A 21,973-nucleotide genomic window follows, 5' to 3' on the forward strand; every position below is an offset into this window, starting at 1 on the left:
GTTAATGATCATTTATGGCAATGATCTTATTTTTACGTTTATAAATGAAAAGCAACCAGTTTCGTGTCACCTATGTCACCCCAAATCTTTCCATGCCCACAAATATTGACCTTTGTCAACTGGTGGCAACACCCTGTTTGTCCCCGCTGACGAAAGTACCCTTGGCACTGCTATCAGAACAGATTCTGAGACTCGTAATTAAGCTGAGTGTATAGTTTAAGAAGATAATTCTTCGGTTCGATGCTAATTGCCGGGCATGAAATATTGAGAAGTCGAGCTTCCCGATTTTCTCAGGAATTTCTCAGCCTTCCCCCAAATTTTCGGAAATTCATCTTTCAATGGGTTCTTTCAGTAGACATAGTGATCATGTTCAGTTCCTGTGTTTTGCTTGATGAAGCATCATTTTATGAATTTAAAATGGAGATATCGAGGAATCTCGAAATTCTTGAAACCTCTAACATATTTTTCCTGGGTCGATTCTAAAAATTTCGTATCATAGTTTCATTAAGTCTTATTTCACTTGCTGCCCTACTATAGGGATGTTAAAATTTTCTTCTCTTTTGATACCATTTTCTAGGGTATACGAAAAATCAAGGAACCATATCCTTAACACATATAGTTCTATTTATAAGCTGTTGTTTGATTTGAATTCAGTTTAAGTTGTCTCATGCGTGTCTTTCGTTGTTCTTCACTTATACTGTGACGTTCCTCTGGCCCTTACAATTAGACCTTCGCTTGCCTCTGACTATTCACATATTATCTTTGTATAATATTCTGCGAACAAAAAGTGTTTTGATCGCAGAATAAACATTAATTTATTTAATTATTTCTCTTTTTTAACATCCAAGAGCAGTTGATGTTTCTAGTCTAAGATGAAACTGCGCGCTGTTTAGTTTATTTGGCACGTCACTTCAATACAGTTTGGGTTTCAGCACGCAGTCACAGATGGGGGACTGATTGACATTTTATCTTTAGTTTGTGTATGTGTTTTCACACTTTAGTTTGTTATCTTTCCCCTTTTTTACTTCGTCGTTTGTTTCTTATTATTTCTCCCCTTATTTCTGGGTATTGATTCCTATCCAAGGGGGGAGGTAGGGTATTTGATGTTCGTTGCTGAATGCTATGTGCTTTTTTTCCATTAGTAAAATCTTATTTTAATCAAATTTTCTAAAGGATATCAGTAGTTCATAGAAATTAGATGGAAATAGATTTTTGCTGTAGCCATGGCTACAGAAGTAGCTGCAATCTAGTAAATAGCGAAACACACTCCATCTCAAAAATACTTTAAAGACACATTTTAGGTTTTGAGTGTAACGAATTCGAATATAAACCAACACATTCGCTGGTTTATATTTCGGCCAAGTGGGGTGACTATTTACCTTAACAAGCTTTTCTTCAGGTTTTGTTATGTTTATTATTGATGAATAAATCCTTTCTTTCTAAAAAAAAAAAAAAAAAAAAAAAGGAAAACAAATTCCCCAACGTAGAAGAATGGTAACTATTATCCATGCTTAACTTTGAAGAATATATATATATATATATATATATATATATATATATATATATATATATATATATATATATATATATATATCATAATAATAGAAATATTTGTACCCTGAGCCTTCATTTTAGCAATCTGTTCATTCAGTTGGTCAACGGTCTCTTCAAGATGACGCTTTTTATTTTCAATCTCTTTCATGGTCTCTTGCTGAGTTCTCATCTTAGCTTCGTGCTGCTGTACAAGCAGTCGACTTTCGCTTAATTCCTTGTCAGACTCTTCAATCTAAAAATGGGAGATCAACAAATTAAAAACTAAAAATATATGCAAAACCATCCTGTTTATAATACAGAATTTCCGTATTCAACTAATTTCATCAAATTTTTCTCTTCCCCTAGACAGAATAAGATTTGTTTCTGCCATAAAAAATTAATAAAAATAAAACACAATATTTTTGATTTTAATTTGTGATGATATGTAATTTTGCTTTTAATTGAAATTCTTCCTTGCGAACATTCACACACCTTCGCAACTTGGCACGAATAAAAGCCTAAGAAGGAGAGCATTTATACTCAGGACTGTATATGATACTTCTTAATGATAAAGTCAGGCTACCAGCCTCCCTTCCATCTCAAAATGATCACGCGCATGAACTACCAGCAGATTAAGAAAGAAATAGGAAACAAAAAAATCCCTAGTAGACACGAACTTTAAATTAACCGATTATAATTTCAACGGCTCTTACAAAAAATGAAAACAAGTATCCTTTAATAGCTTTCACCTCTTTCACCTATTTAATATCACTTGGAAATAGCTACCTTTTAAACTGTTTTCCCCAGATATAATCATCTGGAAAAAACAAAAATTTAGGGCATATTTCCATCCGAGTCATTTTTGGTAGTGACTTCGAATTAATATTTGTTCGTTACAGTTCAATGTATACTTGTTTCAATGGTTTTCAAGCCCATTGCAGATTATATAGATTGATCGGGTTTAAATAATTCATAAACCAAAAAGCTTCTTCAATAAAAAAAAATACTCTGTGGGCTTACTCTTTTGTTTGAATCAGTTTGATGTGATTCTAATGTTTGGCAGCGTTGAACGAGGTTTTTCACTTCTGACTTCATCTTGGAGATATAAAGACGAGCAACAGTGAACTCTTCTTCCACTTTGGATGGATCTCCATTTGTCTGCTGGAGATTCTGCAAACAAAAAAATTATAATAAAGAAAAAAATAGATGGAGAATAAATGAAAATACATGAAATATACATGAAAATACATACAAATGAATATTAATAGCTTCATAAAAGAAGAAAAAGGCAAAAAAAAACTAAGTAAACTGATTGATTAATAATAAGAGTCATTGTTGGAACAACTAATTTATTTGAAAACACATGTTTGTGATTCAGCCAAAGAAAATATGTGACAGCTGAATCACATTTTTTCTTCTTTATTATAATATATAATATATATATATATATATATATATATATATATATATATATATATATATATATATATATATATATATATATATATATATATATATATATATATATATATATATATATATATATATATATATATATATATATATATATATATATATATATATGCATTACTACATTATAAAGAGTCAATGGGAAATGATGTCCATAGAAAAGGCATACTTCTATCGCTTATGAATCCGCGGATCAAACGCTAATAAATTCAATAAAACAAAAAATCTTGGTATGGTATCAATGAAAAATAGGCTTTCAAATTTTACGCAAAGAAGTGAAGTGATGTCAGGATTTTAAAACATCACGGAAATTTGGATTTAGCAAAGCGAACTTTAAATGAATTTAGCATTGGGATCTTACCTTAATGTCACCAGTATTTCCAGCAATAGCCACACCCATCTCACCCAAGTCTTTCAACAAGTTGGTGAGCATGTCATTTATCCTCTTCTTCTGAATGGCAGACATATCACGAAGCTGCTGAAGTTCAGAAGCGGTTGTATGTAACTGGGTTTGTTTTTGATTTAACTCATCATTTATGCTTTCACACTCCCTGAAAAAAAAAAAAAAAAAAAAAAAAAAAAAAAAAAGATAATTTTTCAACAACTGCCTGAACATTCATAGATCTTTGTTTTTATAAGATTTTTATGGCTGGATAAATCATTGCTGATACTATACCTAAGATAGAGACCAGATTTTCCTAGCCCTTATTGCACCGAAACCCTTGAATTTTGCAAAAAAAAAAAAAATTCCCGAAAAAGGGTGGGATATTTATTACATGGACTACGATTAAAACAATTTGAAAGAGATTCTTTGCAACATCCAAATTGTTTCAAGGGTAGAAAAGTCCAAGAAACGTCGATGGACAATCACAGAAGCTAAGGTTGGCATTATATATCCCAAGTAACTATTGGCTCTAGCTATAAATAAATAAAAGCAACAAGTTTTTTTTCAACTGAAAATAAGGAGCAACATTAAAACCTAAAAGAATCAGAAATTATCCCGTTTTTTTTTTTGGGGGGGGGAGAGCTCTCCCTTTCTCAACAGTAAAGTTTTATAGTGTATATAAAATATAGTGTATATAGATAGATAGTTTATTTTAGCCCACCATCAGAACAACAACATGGCGGAATATAAAGAAAAAAAAGGAAAAAGAAAAAGACGAAAAACAATACTTCAAGATTAAACGATTAGATTACATTCATTATATACATTCATAGCTCGTATATGACGTGCAAAGGCAGTAAATCATAAAGGTGCTCAAGGGCACCTTTTCTAACATTAGTTTCCTGATCTGCCACAGCTTCACGGGGATCTGGAATTTGATACTTATTCAATGAACTGAGTTTCTCTCAAATAACGGTATGCGTATCAAAAACTTCAAATATCTACAAAACGCGGACATAACTTTTAGTCTCTCTGTTTCTGTGAACCATTCCCAAAGCGGGGAAAGGTAAAGGACATGTGGTAATGCCACTGCTCTGTACATCCTCGTCAAAATTTGCAGATTGTAAATGGGGCTAATTTAGCATAGCTCACTCGCAGGTTAGACACAAAGGTATCAAGGTAAAGAGTTCTTGTAGTTTTCTTATCTTGGCCGTGCGGATGACCTAAATATTTGAGCGAAGAAGACGGTGCGATAATAGCACCATCTACGGACACAGTTGGTGCTGGTGCCTCTTGTTTCGCAGAGCTGAAAACCAGAAATTCAGTTTTCTGGCGATTAACTTATAGACCAATAGCGCTATAACGAGATACAAGCTTATCTAAGTTATTCTGCAGTACACTCAATGAGAAACTCAACATAAATAAATCATCAACATAGCTTATTAAACTCAAATCACAAATATAAATTTTAGCCCACCAGAAATTTGTTTTGCAACTTTAGAAGTCAACGTGTTAAATAATATCGGACTTAGACGGAACCTTGTCGAAGTCCTCTCTTTAGTTTAACTGGCTCACTGAGTTTTTCAAGCCCTAGTTTCACTCTTATATAGTTATTGAAGTACCAAAATGATAACATAGCTACTATAGGGGCGTTCACACCGGCATCTAGCAAGGTCTGGAACACAGCAGAGTGGATTACTGAATCAAATGCAGCGGAAATGTCAACACTACATATATGTACGGATAACACAAGTAAATCAGCCTTCGCAAAAATGTGCAAAAACAGCTGAGATGCTTTCGAAACCCAAACTGTTTGTAGTCCATCACACACTTCGATATAACTTCTCGAAGGACCAATTTTTCCAACACCTTGCTCAATGTACTCGAGACAGTAGTCGCCCTGTAGCCTCCACACTCATTTGCGTTTTTTCCTTTCTTCAGGATGTTTGTAACGACTCCGATACAAAACTATTTGGAGACGGTGGCACTATCTATACACATCTGAAAAAGTAGTTGCATATGCTGGATCAAAAGCGGTGAACCAGTGCGCAGATGATTACCACTGACACCATCAAGGCCTGGAGCCTTGTTAACCTTTAACTGGCGAACAGCCCTCAAAACATCATTCACAGATATTAAAAAATAATTTCTCTTTTCAACAGTAAATCAGGACGTAATTTAAGCGATTCATCATATTCCTTTTCCAAGGGAGTATCTTTAGACGCGAAGACCTTCGAATAATGTCTTAACCACTGTTCCTCAGGTATCATGGCACATGGCTTGGACTGCACTTTACTACTTTTGAATTTTTTCGACATATTTTGTGGGTCACGGATAGCCTCTTCCAAAGCAGTTTCTGCTTCCTTCACTTTCAGCTCATCCGCACATGCGTTGTATTCTCTTTTTGTTTTACGAAAGAGATTGAAGACAGTGCCGGTCCTCGGCTTGCCGGAGTCGCGCCACACAGAATACCATACCTTAGACCTCCATTTGGCATGCTTCACGTAAGGATGGTCACTCCATCCTCTTTTCCTTGTACCTTTCCTAATAACTGCACTAGGTACGGCTGCAGACTCAACAAGTTTTAGCGCGTGAGTAATTTCAGCGCAGTATGTATTGAGTGCAATCTTGTCATGGCACCCATGGACAAGAAGCTGGAACGGGACTTTTATTTTGTCCAAAATTTCGTCACACGTCGACTGGTACAAACTGAGCTTAATCTTTTTCCACTTGCGTCTTTCTGTATAATCTGGCCTTTTTGATTTTACATTGTGACTAAAAGGAACATTAAACACAAGACCAAGATGATCACTTGCGGTATGCTCTGAATCCACATGTACAGGCGAGGGCATAGAAAAGTTAGAAAAGACGTGATCAATATTACTTGTGCTTCCTGAATTATGAATAAGCGTAAAATTTTGATCTTTAATATATGGAGAACAGTCACGCGGATAACATGCCATAAGAACGTCCTGTAGCTTTCCTTTCGAGAAGGGGTCACACTGGAAGTCACCCCAGACTAAAAAACGCGAACTTCCCAGCCTACGGAGTAGCCTTCCAATTCGACCGTAAGCCTCGGCATGCCATTTTTCACTACGATCCGTGTTCATGTTAGTTGGTAGATATATATTGATTAGCGTGAAAGCACTTGGGCCTGGGAACTCGACTGCTATATAGAAATCGCACGACTCAAGTTCACGACAGTATATGCTCTTGTCAACGAATATTGCAGGTCCACCACTAGGTCGGCCCCTGGCGCTAGAACGCTTAGCCCCATGAATGTCCAAGGATTTCTTAGGAACCGACTGAAAGAGCCCAAAGTTATCGGTAGTTATCAAGTGTTCTTGGACGCAAACAATATTATATGCGAGGCACAAGTTCTTGACGTAGCCCAATTTGGCAGCATTATGGCCGTAAACATTGCGGTAAAATATTGACAGTTCATTCATTTTCTTGTTGGAGGAGAAGCTTTCTGCATGGCTCGTCGGACTGCTGGGCATTGTAGACTAAAGCCATGGTGGTTATTATTAGTATCAGGGCACAATGCGCATTTCACTGTTTGGGAATCGCAAGAGCTTTCTCTAATGTTCTCGTGGGGTCCAGCACATCTGGAGCATCGCATGCTATTGGTACAGTCTTTAGCAAGGTGATCAAATGACTGACACTTGAAGCATCGCTTGAGAATTTGTCTGAATGGGAGGACTTTGATGTGAGTATAATCAATGAATAACCCATATTCGACTGCTGCATTTCGGGAGTCAGCGTCACTAAAGGTAAGTTTGATTGTGTCAGATTGACTATATCGCTCGGCACTGACTAATTTGGAGTTAACAGAGAGAATATCATCATCTGTTGTGGCAAGGGGCACAAACTTGGCGATCACGAAGAACTTTTCCTCACGAAAAGTAGCATTTATATCAGGGGAGGTCTTGGGGGAGTTGGCGAGAGTAGCTGCCGACTTGGGGCTGTTCATGTAAGCAATCAGGCCGGATTTAGTCTGCTGGATATGATCAATGCCTCCGTCACTAGCGTGTCTTTCGACAAACTGCTTCTGCTTGGAACAGGAATCTATTTCTGAGGTAGGTACATTGCTGATGAAAACCCGGTGTAAAGATTTCTCGGGCTAAAAGATATTAAGTATTATAATAATATTTTTCAGTCCAATTCAACGGCACGTGAGTTGGAGCAATAATTCTTAAACATAATTTCATTTCGTTTAAAGTTTTAATGTTGCTCCTTATTTTCAATTGAAATAAACTTCTTTTTTCTTTAATTTATAATCGTTTTCACATGATGTCCAGGCCTAACCAAGACGTGATGTGGGGTACCATTCAACATTAGGCATCGTAGAGAAAACGGCATCGGCCGTTTTCTCTACGGCCGATCGGCCGTTTACGCACAAAAACTTGTAGCTTCCGTTTTAATGAGCTCTCTTTAAATTCTCTAGGACTATCAGTTTCACAAACGATCACCCCTAAAAACACATGTCCGTGATCTTTCTTCTACAGAAAAATACGCAAAATTCCACATTTTTGCAAATCAGGGCTTGAAACCACCACAGCAGGATCCTCTGATATGCTGAGTTTAATTTAAAGAATGATATTCTTTAAATCACTAAGGTTTTTGGGGGTGTTACCTCCCTTTTCTGAAAATCAGGCAAATTTTCTCGGTTTCGTAGCTTTGGATGGGTAACCTTGAACCTATTTAATTCTATGCATTTGGGACCCAACAGCTCGTGGTAACGACTTGTAGTATAGAGCAAATCGACTCAATAGTACCCGAAACTATAGAAAACGGAATTTTGATACCAATATATACAATAAATGAATCAGGTTTTTACGCTGATTTTAAATATATAAATTTAGTTTCATCAAATTTAGTCTTACCCATCAAAAGTTAAGAGTCTGAGAAAATTTGCCTTAGTTTCGAAAAAAGGGAGAAACACCCCTTAAAAGTCACAGAAACTTAAAAAAAAGCCCACCATCAGATTCAGTAGAGAACCCTACTCTAGAAGTTTCAAGCTCCTATCTGCAAAAATGTGGAATTTTGTGTTTTTTTTTGCAAGAAGAAAAATCACGGATGCGTGATTATTTGTTTATATGTTTGTTTTTTTCCAGGGGTGATCGTATCAATCTAGTAATCCCAGAATGTCGTGATAGGGCTCATTCTAACAGAAATTAAAAATTCTAGTGCTCTTTTTTAAGTGACCAGAAAAATTGGAGGGCAACTAGGCCTCCTCCGACGCTCATTTTTGTCAAAAATCATCGGATCAAACTTTCAAGATATCCATTTTTGTTCAGCATAGTCAAAAAATCTAATAACTATGTCTTTGAGGACGCTTTAATCCCCCACAGTCTCCAGGGGAAGGGCTGCAAGTTATGAACTTTGCCCATTGTTTACATATAATATTGATTACTGGGATGTATTCAGACGTTTTCAGGGGAGATTTTTCTGGTGGTGGGGAGAGGTTGGCGTGAGAAGATTTTTCAACGGAGGAATCTATCATGCGGGAAGAGAGTTTCAATGAACTAGACCCCCTTCCCCGCCCCTTTTTTCTCAAAATCGTCCGATCAAAACTTTGAGAAAGCCATTTAGTCAAAAAAAGAAGTAAAATTAATATGCAAAATTCGTGTTAATTGTTCATGTACGGTCAGCCAAAATCAAAACCTGCATTAATATAAAAACATTCAGAAAACAAATCGAAAAAAAATAAGTTTTTTCAACTGAAAGTAAGGAGCAACATTAAAACTTAGAAGGAAAAAAATTGTTACGTATATGAGGGGATTGCCCCTCCTCAATACCTCACTCTTTACGCTAAAGTATTTTTAGCAATTTCAAAAGTTATTTATTCTAATTAAACGGCCTCTGTGAGTCAGGGATCGTTGTTAAAGTACTGGAACGAAATAAATCTTTTTAGAGAGCGAGGTATTGACGAGGGGGCGAACCCCCTGACATACGTAATAAAAATATACGAATATAGAAGTTGGTTACGTAAATGTATTTTTGTAAGTTATGCATATTTATTACTAATAAAAACGTTCGTAAATACAATGAAAAGTTCTAGTGGCCTTTTTAATGACCGAAAAATTGGAGGGCAACTAGGCCCCCTCCCCCGTCTCTTTTTTCTCAAAACCACCAGATCAAAATTTTGAGAAAGCCATTTATCCAAGAAATGCAAAATTAATATGCAAATTTCGTTTTAATTATTTATGTACGTTGAGCCAAAATAAAAACCTGCATTAATTCGAAAACGCTCAGAAATTAAATAAAAAACAGGTTTTTTTTAAACTGAATACAAGGAGCGACATTAAAACTTAAAACGAACAGAAATTATTCCGTATATGAAAGTAGCTGTCCCCTCCGCAATGCCCCGCTCTTTACGCTAAAATTTGACTCTTTCTCACAACTCTACTTTTTAAAACAATACCGCTCTTTACTTTGGCGTAAAGAGTTGGGCATTGAGGAGGCGACAGCAACTTTCGTATATCGAATAATTTCTGTTCATTTTAAGTTTTGATATCACTCCTTAATTTCAATTAAAAAAACTAGTTTTTTTTTTTTTTAATCAGCATAAAAAGCCAATTCTATTGATGAATTTATTGTTATCAAGATCCTTTTTCTAAGAATTTCAGTTAGAACGAGTCACTCCCAATATCATTGGCGGAAAATGTGAATTCTACCCAATGGATATTATACCAAAAAAAGGTTAAGCCTAGTTCAAAGGTTATGTCAGTGTGTTCTTCTGGCCTAAAATTAACACAAAACACAGTATATAAACTGTTCATATATATAAAAATTTATAGACAGTGCGGTAACTCCTAACAAAATTTTTGTTTATTCTGTACATTAGATTATATATCCGAATCCGTACATTCCGGTACAAGCAGGCATTAATTTGGCCAATGGCTGATCATCGACTTACTCAAATCACACACAACAATGATAACGTCAAATCTTGGTATCGTTGGAGTTTGATCTAAAGCCTCAAGGACATAAATATACTATCCGTAGTCTAGGAAAGATTTATTACCGCAGTTTGTATTGATAAACAGCGCATTAAATTAAAAACAAGTGGATTCATTTTTAATACATGTAATATGTTGTGCTACACTTGAAAAAGCTACGAAATCAGGTTTATGTTACCAGATTGATAATTTTCAAACATTCAATACAATTCAAGAAAACGAGGAAAACATTTCAGCCAATCATCACATTCTCTGGACAACGGGAGGGCTATAAAATATTTCAAATACCTGTTTTTGTTTTCAACTTCTTGCGACTTTTGATCATAGTTGACAGCCAACTCTTCAAGGGCCTGTAAAACTTCTTTTACTTCTTCCTTAGCAGACTCATTCTCAATTTGTATCCTGTTCATCTCCTGCTGTAATGACTCGTAGTCTCGTCTCGTTGATCCGATAAGCTGAATAATAAAGAAGAATTAATTGCCATTATTATGACAATTATGTTTCATTGAAAAGAACCAAAATCTCTCGAGACAAGGAAGACGGAAAAAAGCAAGGGAACGAGGGAAAGGTTCGTGGAAGAAAGACAAATGGAAGGGAGCGAGGGAGAGTTTCGTTTCGGATTTTTAAGATCTTAAACCTCCTACACAGGTAAAGTTGGGTTCGGACCCAAAAAGCCTCAGCATGGAAATTTGCTCGAAATTTTAGCCAAGTCTTTTTTTTACCTCAAACTTATACTAAATTATCTTATACTAAACAAAGTGTCGTTTTCTAGCTGAAAATTACTGGAAATTTTGTTATATTCAGAATTGTCTTCCATATATTACATTCTTCATACCCAGAAAGAGTTTAAGATTAATATATACAATGATTTACGGGCTTCCCAGGAAAAAGCCAGCTTTTTGCTGCACGAAATACCATTGTTATTCAGGATGTTACTACATTTCTTAGATGTTATACAGGCTATGACCGTCGTCATGGTCATAGTCGTCATTCTGCTAAAATCCCAAGTTTCCAGCTTGAAAAGTTTAGCTTCAAATCCAGTAGCACATACACACTTATGATGCGTAGGTAAAATACGATATAAGCAAACATAGTAGTAGTAGTCTTATCAAACCGTCTTGCTTTTTGCGTTGTAAATCTAGCTTAATCTTGGTTTAGGTCAAAATCAACTGAAAAAGTAAATGTTTACAAATCGATAAAACGTAGAATTAATGGTTGTACGTGCAGAAAAATTGTTTTTCCTGAGCTCAAAAAAGGATTATCATGATATTAGCTTAGCTGACATAGCATTACAGCCTAAATATCAGCCAGAAGATAGTCGAAAGTGACTGGTTCAGTTTGAGTGTTTTGTATTTTAACTCTTAATAAATTAGAAAAAAAAACTCGAAACTCATTTTCCTATTTCAGTCTTCTTTTTCAAACAAGCACAAAGCTAAAGAGAAAAATATAATCAATTACAAAGGTAAACTTTCAAAACACAAATTTAATTTTCGTGCTAATAGACTTATGTATAGCATTGATTAATTAATATAAATATTGTGAAAAATGTAATTCAAAAGAACCTAGCCAATGATACAATGCATATGGCAAGCAAGCAATCTTGCCTATCATATGGGTCAGGGTTCTGAAAGGTGTAGTTCTCATTCCAATTGCAGTAGGTCACGGAATCGAGTCTAAGACTCGTTATAGTCCTGTCAGTAATTTGATCTTTGCCTGAACATACGCTGTCCGAAGCAAGAAACCAGATGCAGCGGGGTCTCCTCAAGAAATTTCAAGTCAAGAAGCATCGTTAATCGATAGATGGATAGATCTCACCAATCGGCAATAATACAATACAATAAAATTGTTCGAGCAAACCAGAGCATAATTTATGCGTTTGACTAATTAAAATTCATCGGCTTCTAAAGAAAAACTCCAGGACTGTCGTGTTGTATGCTCAGTGGTCTATTTTTATGAGCCTTCAGATAAACATAGAATAAATTATAGGGAAGTAGGGGGAGGTAGAAATTTACATCTAATCCCTCTTGATTTCGGGGAAAATTTCTTGTCTACGCCTTTGTTATTGGAAATGAAGATAGGTGGGGGGGGGGGGTAATAGCACTCTCCCAATTGCAACGAAAATTTCAATAGAAAAAGGAGGCTGTGTTTTGAAAAGATAGAATAGAAAAAAAGAAGTGTATAGAAAAAAGGAGTCCAGTGGCATGAAAAGATCATCAACAATTTGCTTTGGGATGAATGATTTTTATAATAAGTCAAACGTGACAACCAGTAACAAAGCTTCAAAATATAATTCCAAAAAAAGGAGAAAGCGTGAAAAAAAGAACAAACACAAAACTAGATTGAAAGTAATAAAGTAATAAAAATAGTAATAAAAACTAGATAGATTGAATCTGAATCTGAAATAAAACAGTATTCCACCCTGCAACACAAAATTTGAGGAAAATCCTCTTTTCAAATTTTGAACCTTATTTGTTATGAAATTAATCTACATTGCTTGTTTTGAGCTAAAACAATTTTTTTCTCCTGCACGGCTGAACTCAATTTTTTCTTTCTTTCTTTTTATGACGCTCATTAAAATAAGATTAAGAAGTTGCACGATAAATATGTAAGCTATTCCTTGAAGATAAAATAAAAATGTGTTAAAGAAGAAACTGTTCTCTTTATATAAAGTGAAAAATTTCTACGAAATCCTATAAAAAAGAAAATGCATTATAATTAGACAACTTGCAAAATACTCATATTCGATGTAAAAGCTTAACATTTTGACTTGGCATTTGGTGATTCTCTGACGGTGTCAGGTAATGTAATGGGTCTTGGGTTGTAACAGATTGATTCCGTCTATTGATTCGTTTATGGTCAGACTCGATCTCCAGGAGGGTGTCGTAAAGTTAACTTCACTCCATGTCGTAATGTTCATATAGACTTTGAAGCATTTTTCATTTTCATAGTTCTTTTTTCCTCTAAGAATTCGTCTAAGATACAACACAGTATTATCAGGTTCAAATATGCAATTAAATTTTCGATAACGCTATAATAATAAGCCAACTTGCAACCGAACCTTTCAAAAACCAGACATAAAAAAGAAAAAAGAAAGCCTTTGCAAAAGGCTTTTCTTGAGGACCAGATAAAACAGTAATCCACCCTGCAACACAAAATTTGAGGAACATCGCTGAACAAATGATTGAATATAAGGAAAAAACGGGTGAACTACAAATCATCAGTGCTACAATTGAAATACTTGTTATTAATTTGCAATTTCTTCGTTTCATGCATCACACAATCATTGCACGAATCAAATATATCCTAATAATCGAACAGGAGGTAAGAGACCACAGGAAAATGCTACATAATACAGATATCCAGATGGCTTACCCTGGAATATTAAAAAAGGGGTCGCGTATTAGCCGTGCCTTGAAGTTATTCGTGATATTGACACTGTATGTTGGATAACAATGTTGCAATAAGTATCAAATGATCATAGGATTAAAACTGATAAGTATCCATAAGAATTGTTTGATTATTTTATGTCGTCTTTGATTCTCTTGATTTTATTTGCAAAAATTAAATATTCTGAATTAACTTGTTTTCCAAATGCAACATACGGTAAAACAATTTTCAAAAGAAAAGAAAAACAAACAATCACAAGTACCAAATTTATAGGTTACAAAAAAAACTCCTCTTGGACATCTGTATTAAACACCTTTTGTGTTGTCTACGACAACACAAAAAAACACAAAGATAATGTGAGTAGGCAAGAGACGTAAGGTCCCAAGTTTCAAAAGTAAAATTTTGACCACTCCCTATTTTTCTTATTAATAGATATTTAATCCAAGTGGTTTACTTGGAATACCAATTAAGTGATAGAAGAGAACGTTAAACATTGTCAGAGTGTAAAATGTAGCTGAACACATTGTTGGAGACAAAGACTTCAGCAATTTAAAATTCCTAGCTCCGCAAACCTTTGGTACTAATCACTACAACTAATCGTCAGGTGAAAATGAATATTTGCATTATCAGCACAAATCTGTCGAAAAGCAATATATTACTTGCATCTTTAACAGGCAATGATTGGAACAGATTTCAAGGCATTTGAAAATGCAATAAAAAGCATTAAATAAAAAACGATCAACTCTTAAAACCTCAATGACCTACTTATTATCAACCGACAGTATATACAAGATAAGAACAAACACATACAATGAGCGTGATAACTGTAGATAATTTGTATTTTGTTACGTGCAGCAAAATAGTACTCTGATTCTCCAGAGGCGATTGGCATTAGCAGAAAATTTCCTTTCGTGTGTGCGTGAACTAAAAGCCAAAGCATAGTCAACGTAGATAAACGTAGATAGTCAACCTAGCCAAAGTAGATTTCTATAAAAAAATCTTACCTCTTCTTGTTCCATAATTTGCTCTTTCAGCCTTTCAACAACCTGTGACTGCTGATTAATTTCCTCATCTTTATCGTCAAGTTGTCGATAAAGTCGTTCTAGTTCAACTGGGAGGTTTTCAACCACAGATGCAGTCATTGGGACAGGAGGCACGGTAGCTGCCACCGAAATAACAGAGTCACTCATCACAGACGTGTTATCATCAGCCAACTGCTCACTCTCGTCAACCCTCTCACCTGATCGCCATCTAAGGGAGCGAGAATCTAATGACAACAATGGAGCAAAAATAATGGGAAAGTGACAACGACTCATCCCTAGACTCATTTTCCTTTGTTTAAGAGAAATGTTTGACATAACTTGTAAAATACAACTGTGATCCAAACACCATTAAAATACACTTCTTGTGTGCCAAAATGATAGTACTAGGATTATTTTATCATAAAGATCAAAGGCCAACAAAACAATAACAGATCCATTTATATGAAGCACGCTGAATGATGTTAAAAATGCGATAAGACAAGTTCGTAAGAACTAAATAAAACTGAATTGAGTTTAAAAGTTTTAAACCCCCCCCCCCGTGAATACATTCCATTATTTAGTACTATTCTATCATTCACTACGTTACTTGAGAGCCAACATATTAGCTTAGACTTGAGTACTTTTATACTTAAATATAAAATTCTTATTATTCTCTGTTTTGTTTTACTCCAGCCGTAACAGATCACTATTCATAAGGGAAAAAAACCGAGGGAGTTCTCTGATACTCAATAAATTATCTCCCCCTTGGTTTTTATGGCACTTGGTAATTACCAAGTGACATACAGCGATCGCAAATTCTGTCGGTCCCGGTTTTGCTAGTTTAGGCACTTCCAGATAAGCTAGGACGATGAAATTTGGCAGGCATACCAGGGACCAGACTAGATTAAATTAGAAAAAACCTTTTCCCCGATTCGTCTATCTGGGCGGGCGTGGGGGGACGGTTAATTCGAAAAAATTAGAAAAATTAGGTATTTTTAACTTACGAACGGGTGATCTGATATTAATGAAATTTGACATTTAGAAGGATATCGTGTCTCAGAGCTCTTATTTTAAATCCCGACCAGATCCGTTGACATTGGGGGGAGTTGGAAGGGGAAACCTAAAATCTTGGAAAACGCTTAGAGTGGAGGGATCGAGATGAAACTTGGTGGGAAAAATAAGCACAAGTCCTCGATACGCATTGACATAATCAGAACGGATCCGCTCTCTTTGGGGGATCCGCTCGGTTGAGGGGGAGGGTTAATTATGAAAAATTAGAAAAAATGAGGTATTTTTAACTTACGAAGGAGTGATCAGATCTTGATGAAATTTCGTATTGAGAAGGATCTCATAGCTCAGATTTCTTATTTTAAATCCCGACCAGATCCAGTGTCATTGGCGGGAGTTGGGGGGGGGGAAATCCTGGAAACCGGAAGTCTTGGAAAACGCTTAGAGTGGAGAGACCGGGATGAAACTTGATGGGAAGAATTAGCACAAGTAATAGATACGTGATTGAGTAACGGGAGTGGATCCGCTCTCTTTGGAGAAGTTAGGAGGGGTCCAGTGCTTTGGCTAGTTTGGGGCTTCTGGACGTGCTAGGACGATGAAATTTGGTAGGCGTGTCAGGGACCTGCAAAAATTGACTTGATATAGTCGTTTTCACCAATTCGACCATCTGGGGGGCTGAAGGGAGAGGAAAAATTAGAAAAAAGATATTTTCAATTTAAAAGTGGGTGATAGGATTTTAATGAATTTTTATATTAAGAAGGACCTCGTGTCTCAGGGCTCTTATTTTAAATCCCGACCGGCAATAAGCCTCTGATCTTCCTTTTAAATCAGTCTATTGAATCTTATAATTTTGCTAGGGCTCATGCCATATGAGCTCTTGGCTCTTCCGACCTCGTCACAAGTGCCATATGAGCTCTTAGCTCTTGTTTTTTATTATTTGATGCTATTGCAAAAAAAATAAAAGAGCAAAAAACAAAACAAAAGGAACATCATGAAAAATTCCCAAGTTTCTTTCTCTCTAATAGCTACATGCCACAATCATTTATATATGTTTTATTTTGAAAGATTACAAGTAATATAAGGAAAGGTATGGAGTTGAAAGACTCTTAGATCCATGGACCAACTCAAATTAGGACAAGCAAAAAAATATAAACTGCAAGGAATGTCAGTTCAAACCTTAAATTAAATATTATAATAAACTATGCGGCAGTTCTTTAATAATTGTCATTATTGGTATGTAAATAATAATAATAATTAAATAATTGGTATGTTCAAGGGGTGCTTTAAAGATTAAATCCAGAACCACATCCTGACAAAGAAAGCTAATCCACTCACCCACCCACATACACAAAAAGGACTCAAAAATAGCAAACCACAAAAATAATAGTTTATTTTATTTAATTTTTCCTTTACCCCTTTCCAGAAAAAAAAGAAATCCGAAAAGATACTATTGCTACCTTAATAGTTCGTACAGTCAAAATTGATAATTTAAGTTTTTGGACAAAATTATTTATACTTGCTAAATACAAGTAGTAGCTTACTTTTTAAGTTCTTCTTCAAGTTTTTCCATTCTTGCTTTGTATTTGTTTGCCTTTTCCTTTTCCTTCTCATAGCGTCGTTTCCATTCCTCGGCTGTAAGCTCTTCATTAACTTTAACCGCATTCTTCACTGTTTTCGCACGACGACCAAATTCCAAAGTTGACTTAGTTTCAGCTTCATTAAAGGCAGCGGGAGAACAACATATAACTATTGTAGTTCGAGCATTACCACCCAAGGATTCCTGCAGAATTCTTGTCAATTTCGAATCTCTATAGGGAATGTGACTTTTCTGCAATTGAAAAAAAAATGTTCATTAATATAATTAAGACACTTTTTATGCACGTGAAAAGGCACTGACCATTGTTTGTTGGCTATATTATAGGCAAAAAAAACTTATTGATACCATCTCCCCTTACAGTAAATCTATATGGAAATCGAACATAGACTAAAGACTGCTTGTGTTTCGTAGACATTTTTCTCAAACTGCACTTTCACCCCAGGGAAAAACATTTCTACACCTGTTACTAAATAAAGAAAAAATAATCCCAAGAATGATAATCTTTAAAGAGCCTTTGGAGTACAAAAAGATCACCTAGCGATGACTGATTTTATTACAGTGAAAATTTGAGGCCTCCAATGCCATTTAAAATAATAAATGTTAAAAAACTAACTGAAGAGGAGTAGGGACAAAACAAGAAAACGAAATAAGTTCCACAGGTAAAATCTTGACTGGGCTAAGGATTTAATTACAAGCGAGATTCGCAGACAGAAAAACCAAAAGAAAAAAATACGGATATTTCAAATCAAAATCAGAAACTTTTTAAATAAAGAGAAAGAAAACAAATGACAAAAGTAAAAAGATTTAAACTAGAACTACAAGAAAACCAAAACTGTAGAAAAATTGATTAGTCAACAAAGATAGACAGCACAAAAAATTGAATCAGATGAAACCAGACAGAGAATCAAAGTATCATAATATTTAAAGTGCCGCAGTACCTATGAGGATAATGAAGCCGAAACATGCCCCATGTTACTCCTTTTGTAGAACATAGTTGTTAGAACTACTGTAAATGCAGAACCTGACCGATGTGCCATTAAATTTGACGAAAAACTCTTACTTTCGTAAAGACTTGAGGCACTTTATATGTATCAATCATAATTAATCATTTTGATAAGAAAGTTATTTTTGAATTTTGTTACAAAATAAATAAAATGTTTTTCGAATATTTGATTTTCAAGTTAAATTGGGGTATGTTCGAAATGCTTTGTCACCGTTGTTTCAGACTAAAAACGCAAATTTGTTTGTCAGGGCTGGTGATATTCTTTTTTTTTTTTTGCAATAAATCTTAACTAGCATATTCATCATTAGAATACGTAATAATGACTAGTAAACTGAGCTTCATTTTCAGTTTTGACGACTTCCTAGCAAAAACTTCCTAGGGAACTTCCTGGGAGGGTGTAAAGAGGGAGGCTTTAAATAGATTAGGTTGGAGGAGGAGCGTGCGTGGCTGTGTTGGCCTCAGGCGGCTTGGTGCTGCAGTGAGTTATTAGTAGTAGTAGTAGTAGTAGTATAGTCCAATTAACACAACCGAATCAAGTTCCTTTGTTATTCCAGCGGAAGTGAAAATGATTTTCGTGCCGGAAGGATAAGCATCAATTTCAGTCTCAAATCCTTAAACATTTGATAAAAATGACCCGTCAATAAGTAACGATACAAGTCGCTGTTGCTCAGAGACAATTTACTTAACCATTTCAAAACTTTGGCTACTTATCAACACAGTCCTTAGCAACAGTTATGATCCCGTTCCACCATTGTTCTTACTTGTGCTTGCCTCTGGAATCAATGTTTTTAAATTGACCTCGAAGCCAATTTTGCATCTGATTTTAACTCCACCATTGGATCAAAAATGTTTTCAACCTTGAGTTTCTTTAAAGGCTTCAACCAAATGAAATTCTAATGAACGAGGCCAAGGCAGTAGGAGTGAAGTGGAAAGATTTTCAACCCCAGTTTTGGACTATTTCTAAATTAAGTATTGACACATGTGATTGCACATTTTCATAGAGAAAAATCACATCTTTATTCAAGAATCAATGACGTTTTGTTCTAACGGGAAGGCTTACTTTTTTGCGAGCATATCACTGTGATAATGATTGTTACTGGCTCACAGATATACAAAAAATTCCCAATAGGTAGGCTCTAGTGAATTCCAGAATACAACAAGTATAACTTAAGGCCTACCGTTTGAACAAAATGTCGTAGACTTTTGACTATAAGTTTGATTTTTCTTCATAACATTGGGTGCCCACATGCGATACTGCTAAACCAAGAAACTGATTAAAAAGTTTAGATTCCTTAAAGAGGCTCTTCAAGAAAAAAATTGAAGAAGTTAAAAATCAGGTACAAAAGTGACTTCGAGATCAATCTAAAAAATTTTATGCTAGGGACATAAATTATATATATATAAATTATATTATATGCTAGGGATATAAATTAGAACAGTAAGATAAGTGCATAAATGTTGCCGGGTACTGTGTCAAAAAGCAGCCAAAGTTTTGAATTGATTAAATAAATAGTTCTGAGCTATGTCAACTTCTCCCGTTATTTATTGAATTACCCTCGTAGTTAGGGATTTTTCACCATATATATTTTGAATCTTGAATGTTTCGTTATTTACAGAGGAATGTCTATGCATAACAGATACAACACATTTGAAACTACTCCATGAATTAATCAGCAGGCTTTCATAAATGTTACGCAACAGTTACTGTAGTATGTGGTGTATTACTGTCAAAAACCTAAGTAATCTAGAGCATTCGCCCCAAACAAACCCATATTCGACTCACGAGTTACCCCTGAGCTGACTCAGCTCAATATTTTCTCAAAAAAATTAAGCTCTTAATAAATAAGTAGGCAAATTCGAGAAAAATAGAATAATATTAATGAAATAATCGACTCGGTAAACTCATTTTAAAATTAATTAATTTTCGAGATGACCTTCTTTACAACTACTACTAATAACTCATCGCAGCACCAAGCCACCTGAGGCCAACACAGCTACGAAAGCTCCTCCTTCAGCCCAATCTATTCAAGGGCTCCCTATTTACACCCTCTGAGGAAGTTCCCATTTCCTTTAGATCTTTATTTACGACATCCTCCCACCCCAGATGAGGACGACCTGCTTTCCGTGTAGCCACAGACGAATGGCCAAAGGGACAATCTTCGGCAATCTTTCATCCTTCATCCGCAAAACCTGGCCAAGCCATCTCGACCTTTGTTTGATTATAGCCCAAGAAACCGGGATTGAACCACATTTTTCGTACAATCTACTATTTAAAATATGGTCAGTCAGTCGGGTACCCAGAACAATCCGTAGGCAATTTCACTGGAAAACATCAAGTAAACTTTCATTCGCTTTTAGGAGCGCTCATGCTTCAGAGCCATATTTGACCACTGTCAACACTGTAGCTTCCAATATTCTAATCTTGGTTTCCAGAGTTTTCTTCCTATTCTTCTAAACTTTTCTTTAACTGTGAAAAAACACCCTGAACCTTGGCTATTCTACTTTCAACATCTTCACTGCTCCCACAGTCTTTACTAATAATACTGCCAAGCTAAGTGAAGCTGCCCACCTGATCAACCTTTTCGTTACCTAGCGTCACCTTTTCGCCTTCACTTATGAGCCGGGCCTTAGGGACTTAGTCTTCTTAACATTAATTTTCAAACCCATTCTAGCATCCTGAACTTGTAAAACCTCTAAAAATTCATTCATTTTGCTCACGCTTTCATCTAATACGCCAAAATCATCAGCATAATCTAAGTCCAGGAGAGTTTTTCCTGCCCATTTGATTCCATGGTCCCCAATCACCTTTCCTCTGCTCCTTAAGACAAAGTCCATCAAAATGATCCATATAAAGATGGATAGAACACAAGCCTGCTTAACTCCTGATTTAATACAAAACCAGCTGCTAACCACATTTCCTACCTTAACTGCAGCAGCATTATCCTCGTACATAGCACAAGTCACTTTAATGTATTTTTCTGGTATACCATATAAGGATAAGACCATTGCTAAGGTTCTTCTATCAACAGAATCGAACGCCTACTTACAATCTATAAAACTGAGGACCAAAGGTGTTTGACAACGAAGGCACTTCTCAGTTATTAACCTAAAAGTGAAAATTTGGTCGACACATCTTCTACCTATTCTAAAACCACACTGTTCTTCTCTTTAAACTTCGTCTACGGCATCTCTCAGTCTAAAAAGTATCACATTACTAAGTAATTTGCTATAAGTAATTTCCTGCCAGACCAGACTAATGCCTTGATAATTACGACACTCACTCTTGTCACCTTTCTTATACAATGGTTTGATTAAAGTTTTCCTAAAATCATTAGGTACTTCCCCTTTTTCAAAAATCATATTCATAATCTTTAGTGGCGTATTTCTAACCTCAGAGCCACCATGTTTAAGAAAATCATTTACCACACTCTACGCACCTGGAGCCTTATTATATTTTAATCCCTTTAGTACTGTCGCTTTAAATTAACCTTAGACACTACTAGAAGGTGATCTTTACTTTTAACATCAATAACAGCACTCCTATATACCCAGGTATCGTGTATTGATCCTGCTAGTCTTCGGTTTACAGTAACATAATCAATA

At 35.5% G+C, this 21,973-nt stretch overlaps 1 protein-coding gene across 1 annotated transcript in view; it reads right to left on the bottom strand.

The window, feature by feature from the left end:
- Positions 1-21,973, bottom strand: part of LOC136029639 (kinesin heavy chain-like) — an 84,092-nt gene that overhangs the window by 21,818 nt on the left and 40,301 nt on the right. Inside the window, exons 8-13 of the mRNA XM_065708143.1 lie at positions 17,312-17,598; positions 14,745-14,991; positions 10,642-10,808; positions 3,365-3,554; positions 2,554-2,703; positions 1,618-1,786 (exon numbers count right to left, since the gene is read on the bottom strand). Coding sequence (XP_065564215.1) covers positions 1,618-1,786; positions 2,554-2,703; positions 3,365-3,554; positions 10,642-10,808; positions 14,745-14,991; positions 17,312-17,598 — 1,210 coding nt within the window. The remainder of the gene's footprint in view (positions 1-1,617; positions 1,787-2,553; positions 2,704-3,364; positions 3,555-10,641; positions 10,809-14,744; positions 14,992-17,311; positions 17,599-21,973) is intronic.

The sequence above is a fragment of the Artemia franciscana genome, chromosome 1 (assembly GCF_032884065.1).
Source record: "Artemia franciscana chromosome 1, ASM3288406v1, whole genome shotgun sequence".
Classification (NCBI taxonomy): domain Eukaryota; kingdom Metazoa; phylum Arthropoda; class Branchiopoda; order Anostraca; family Artemiidae; genus Artemia; species Artemia franciscana.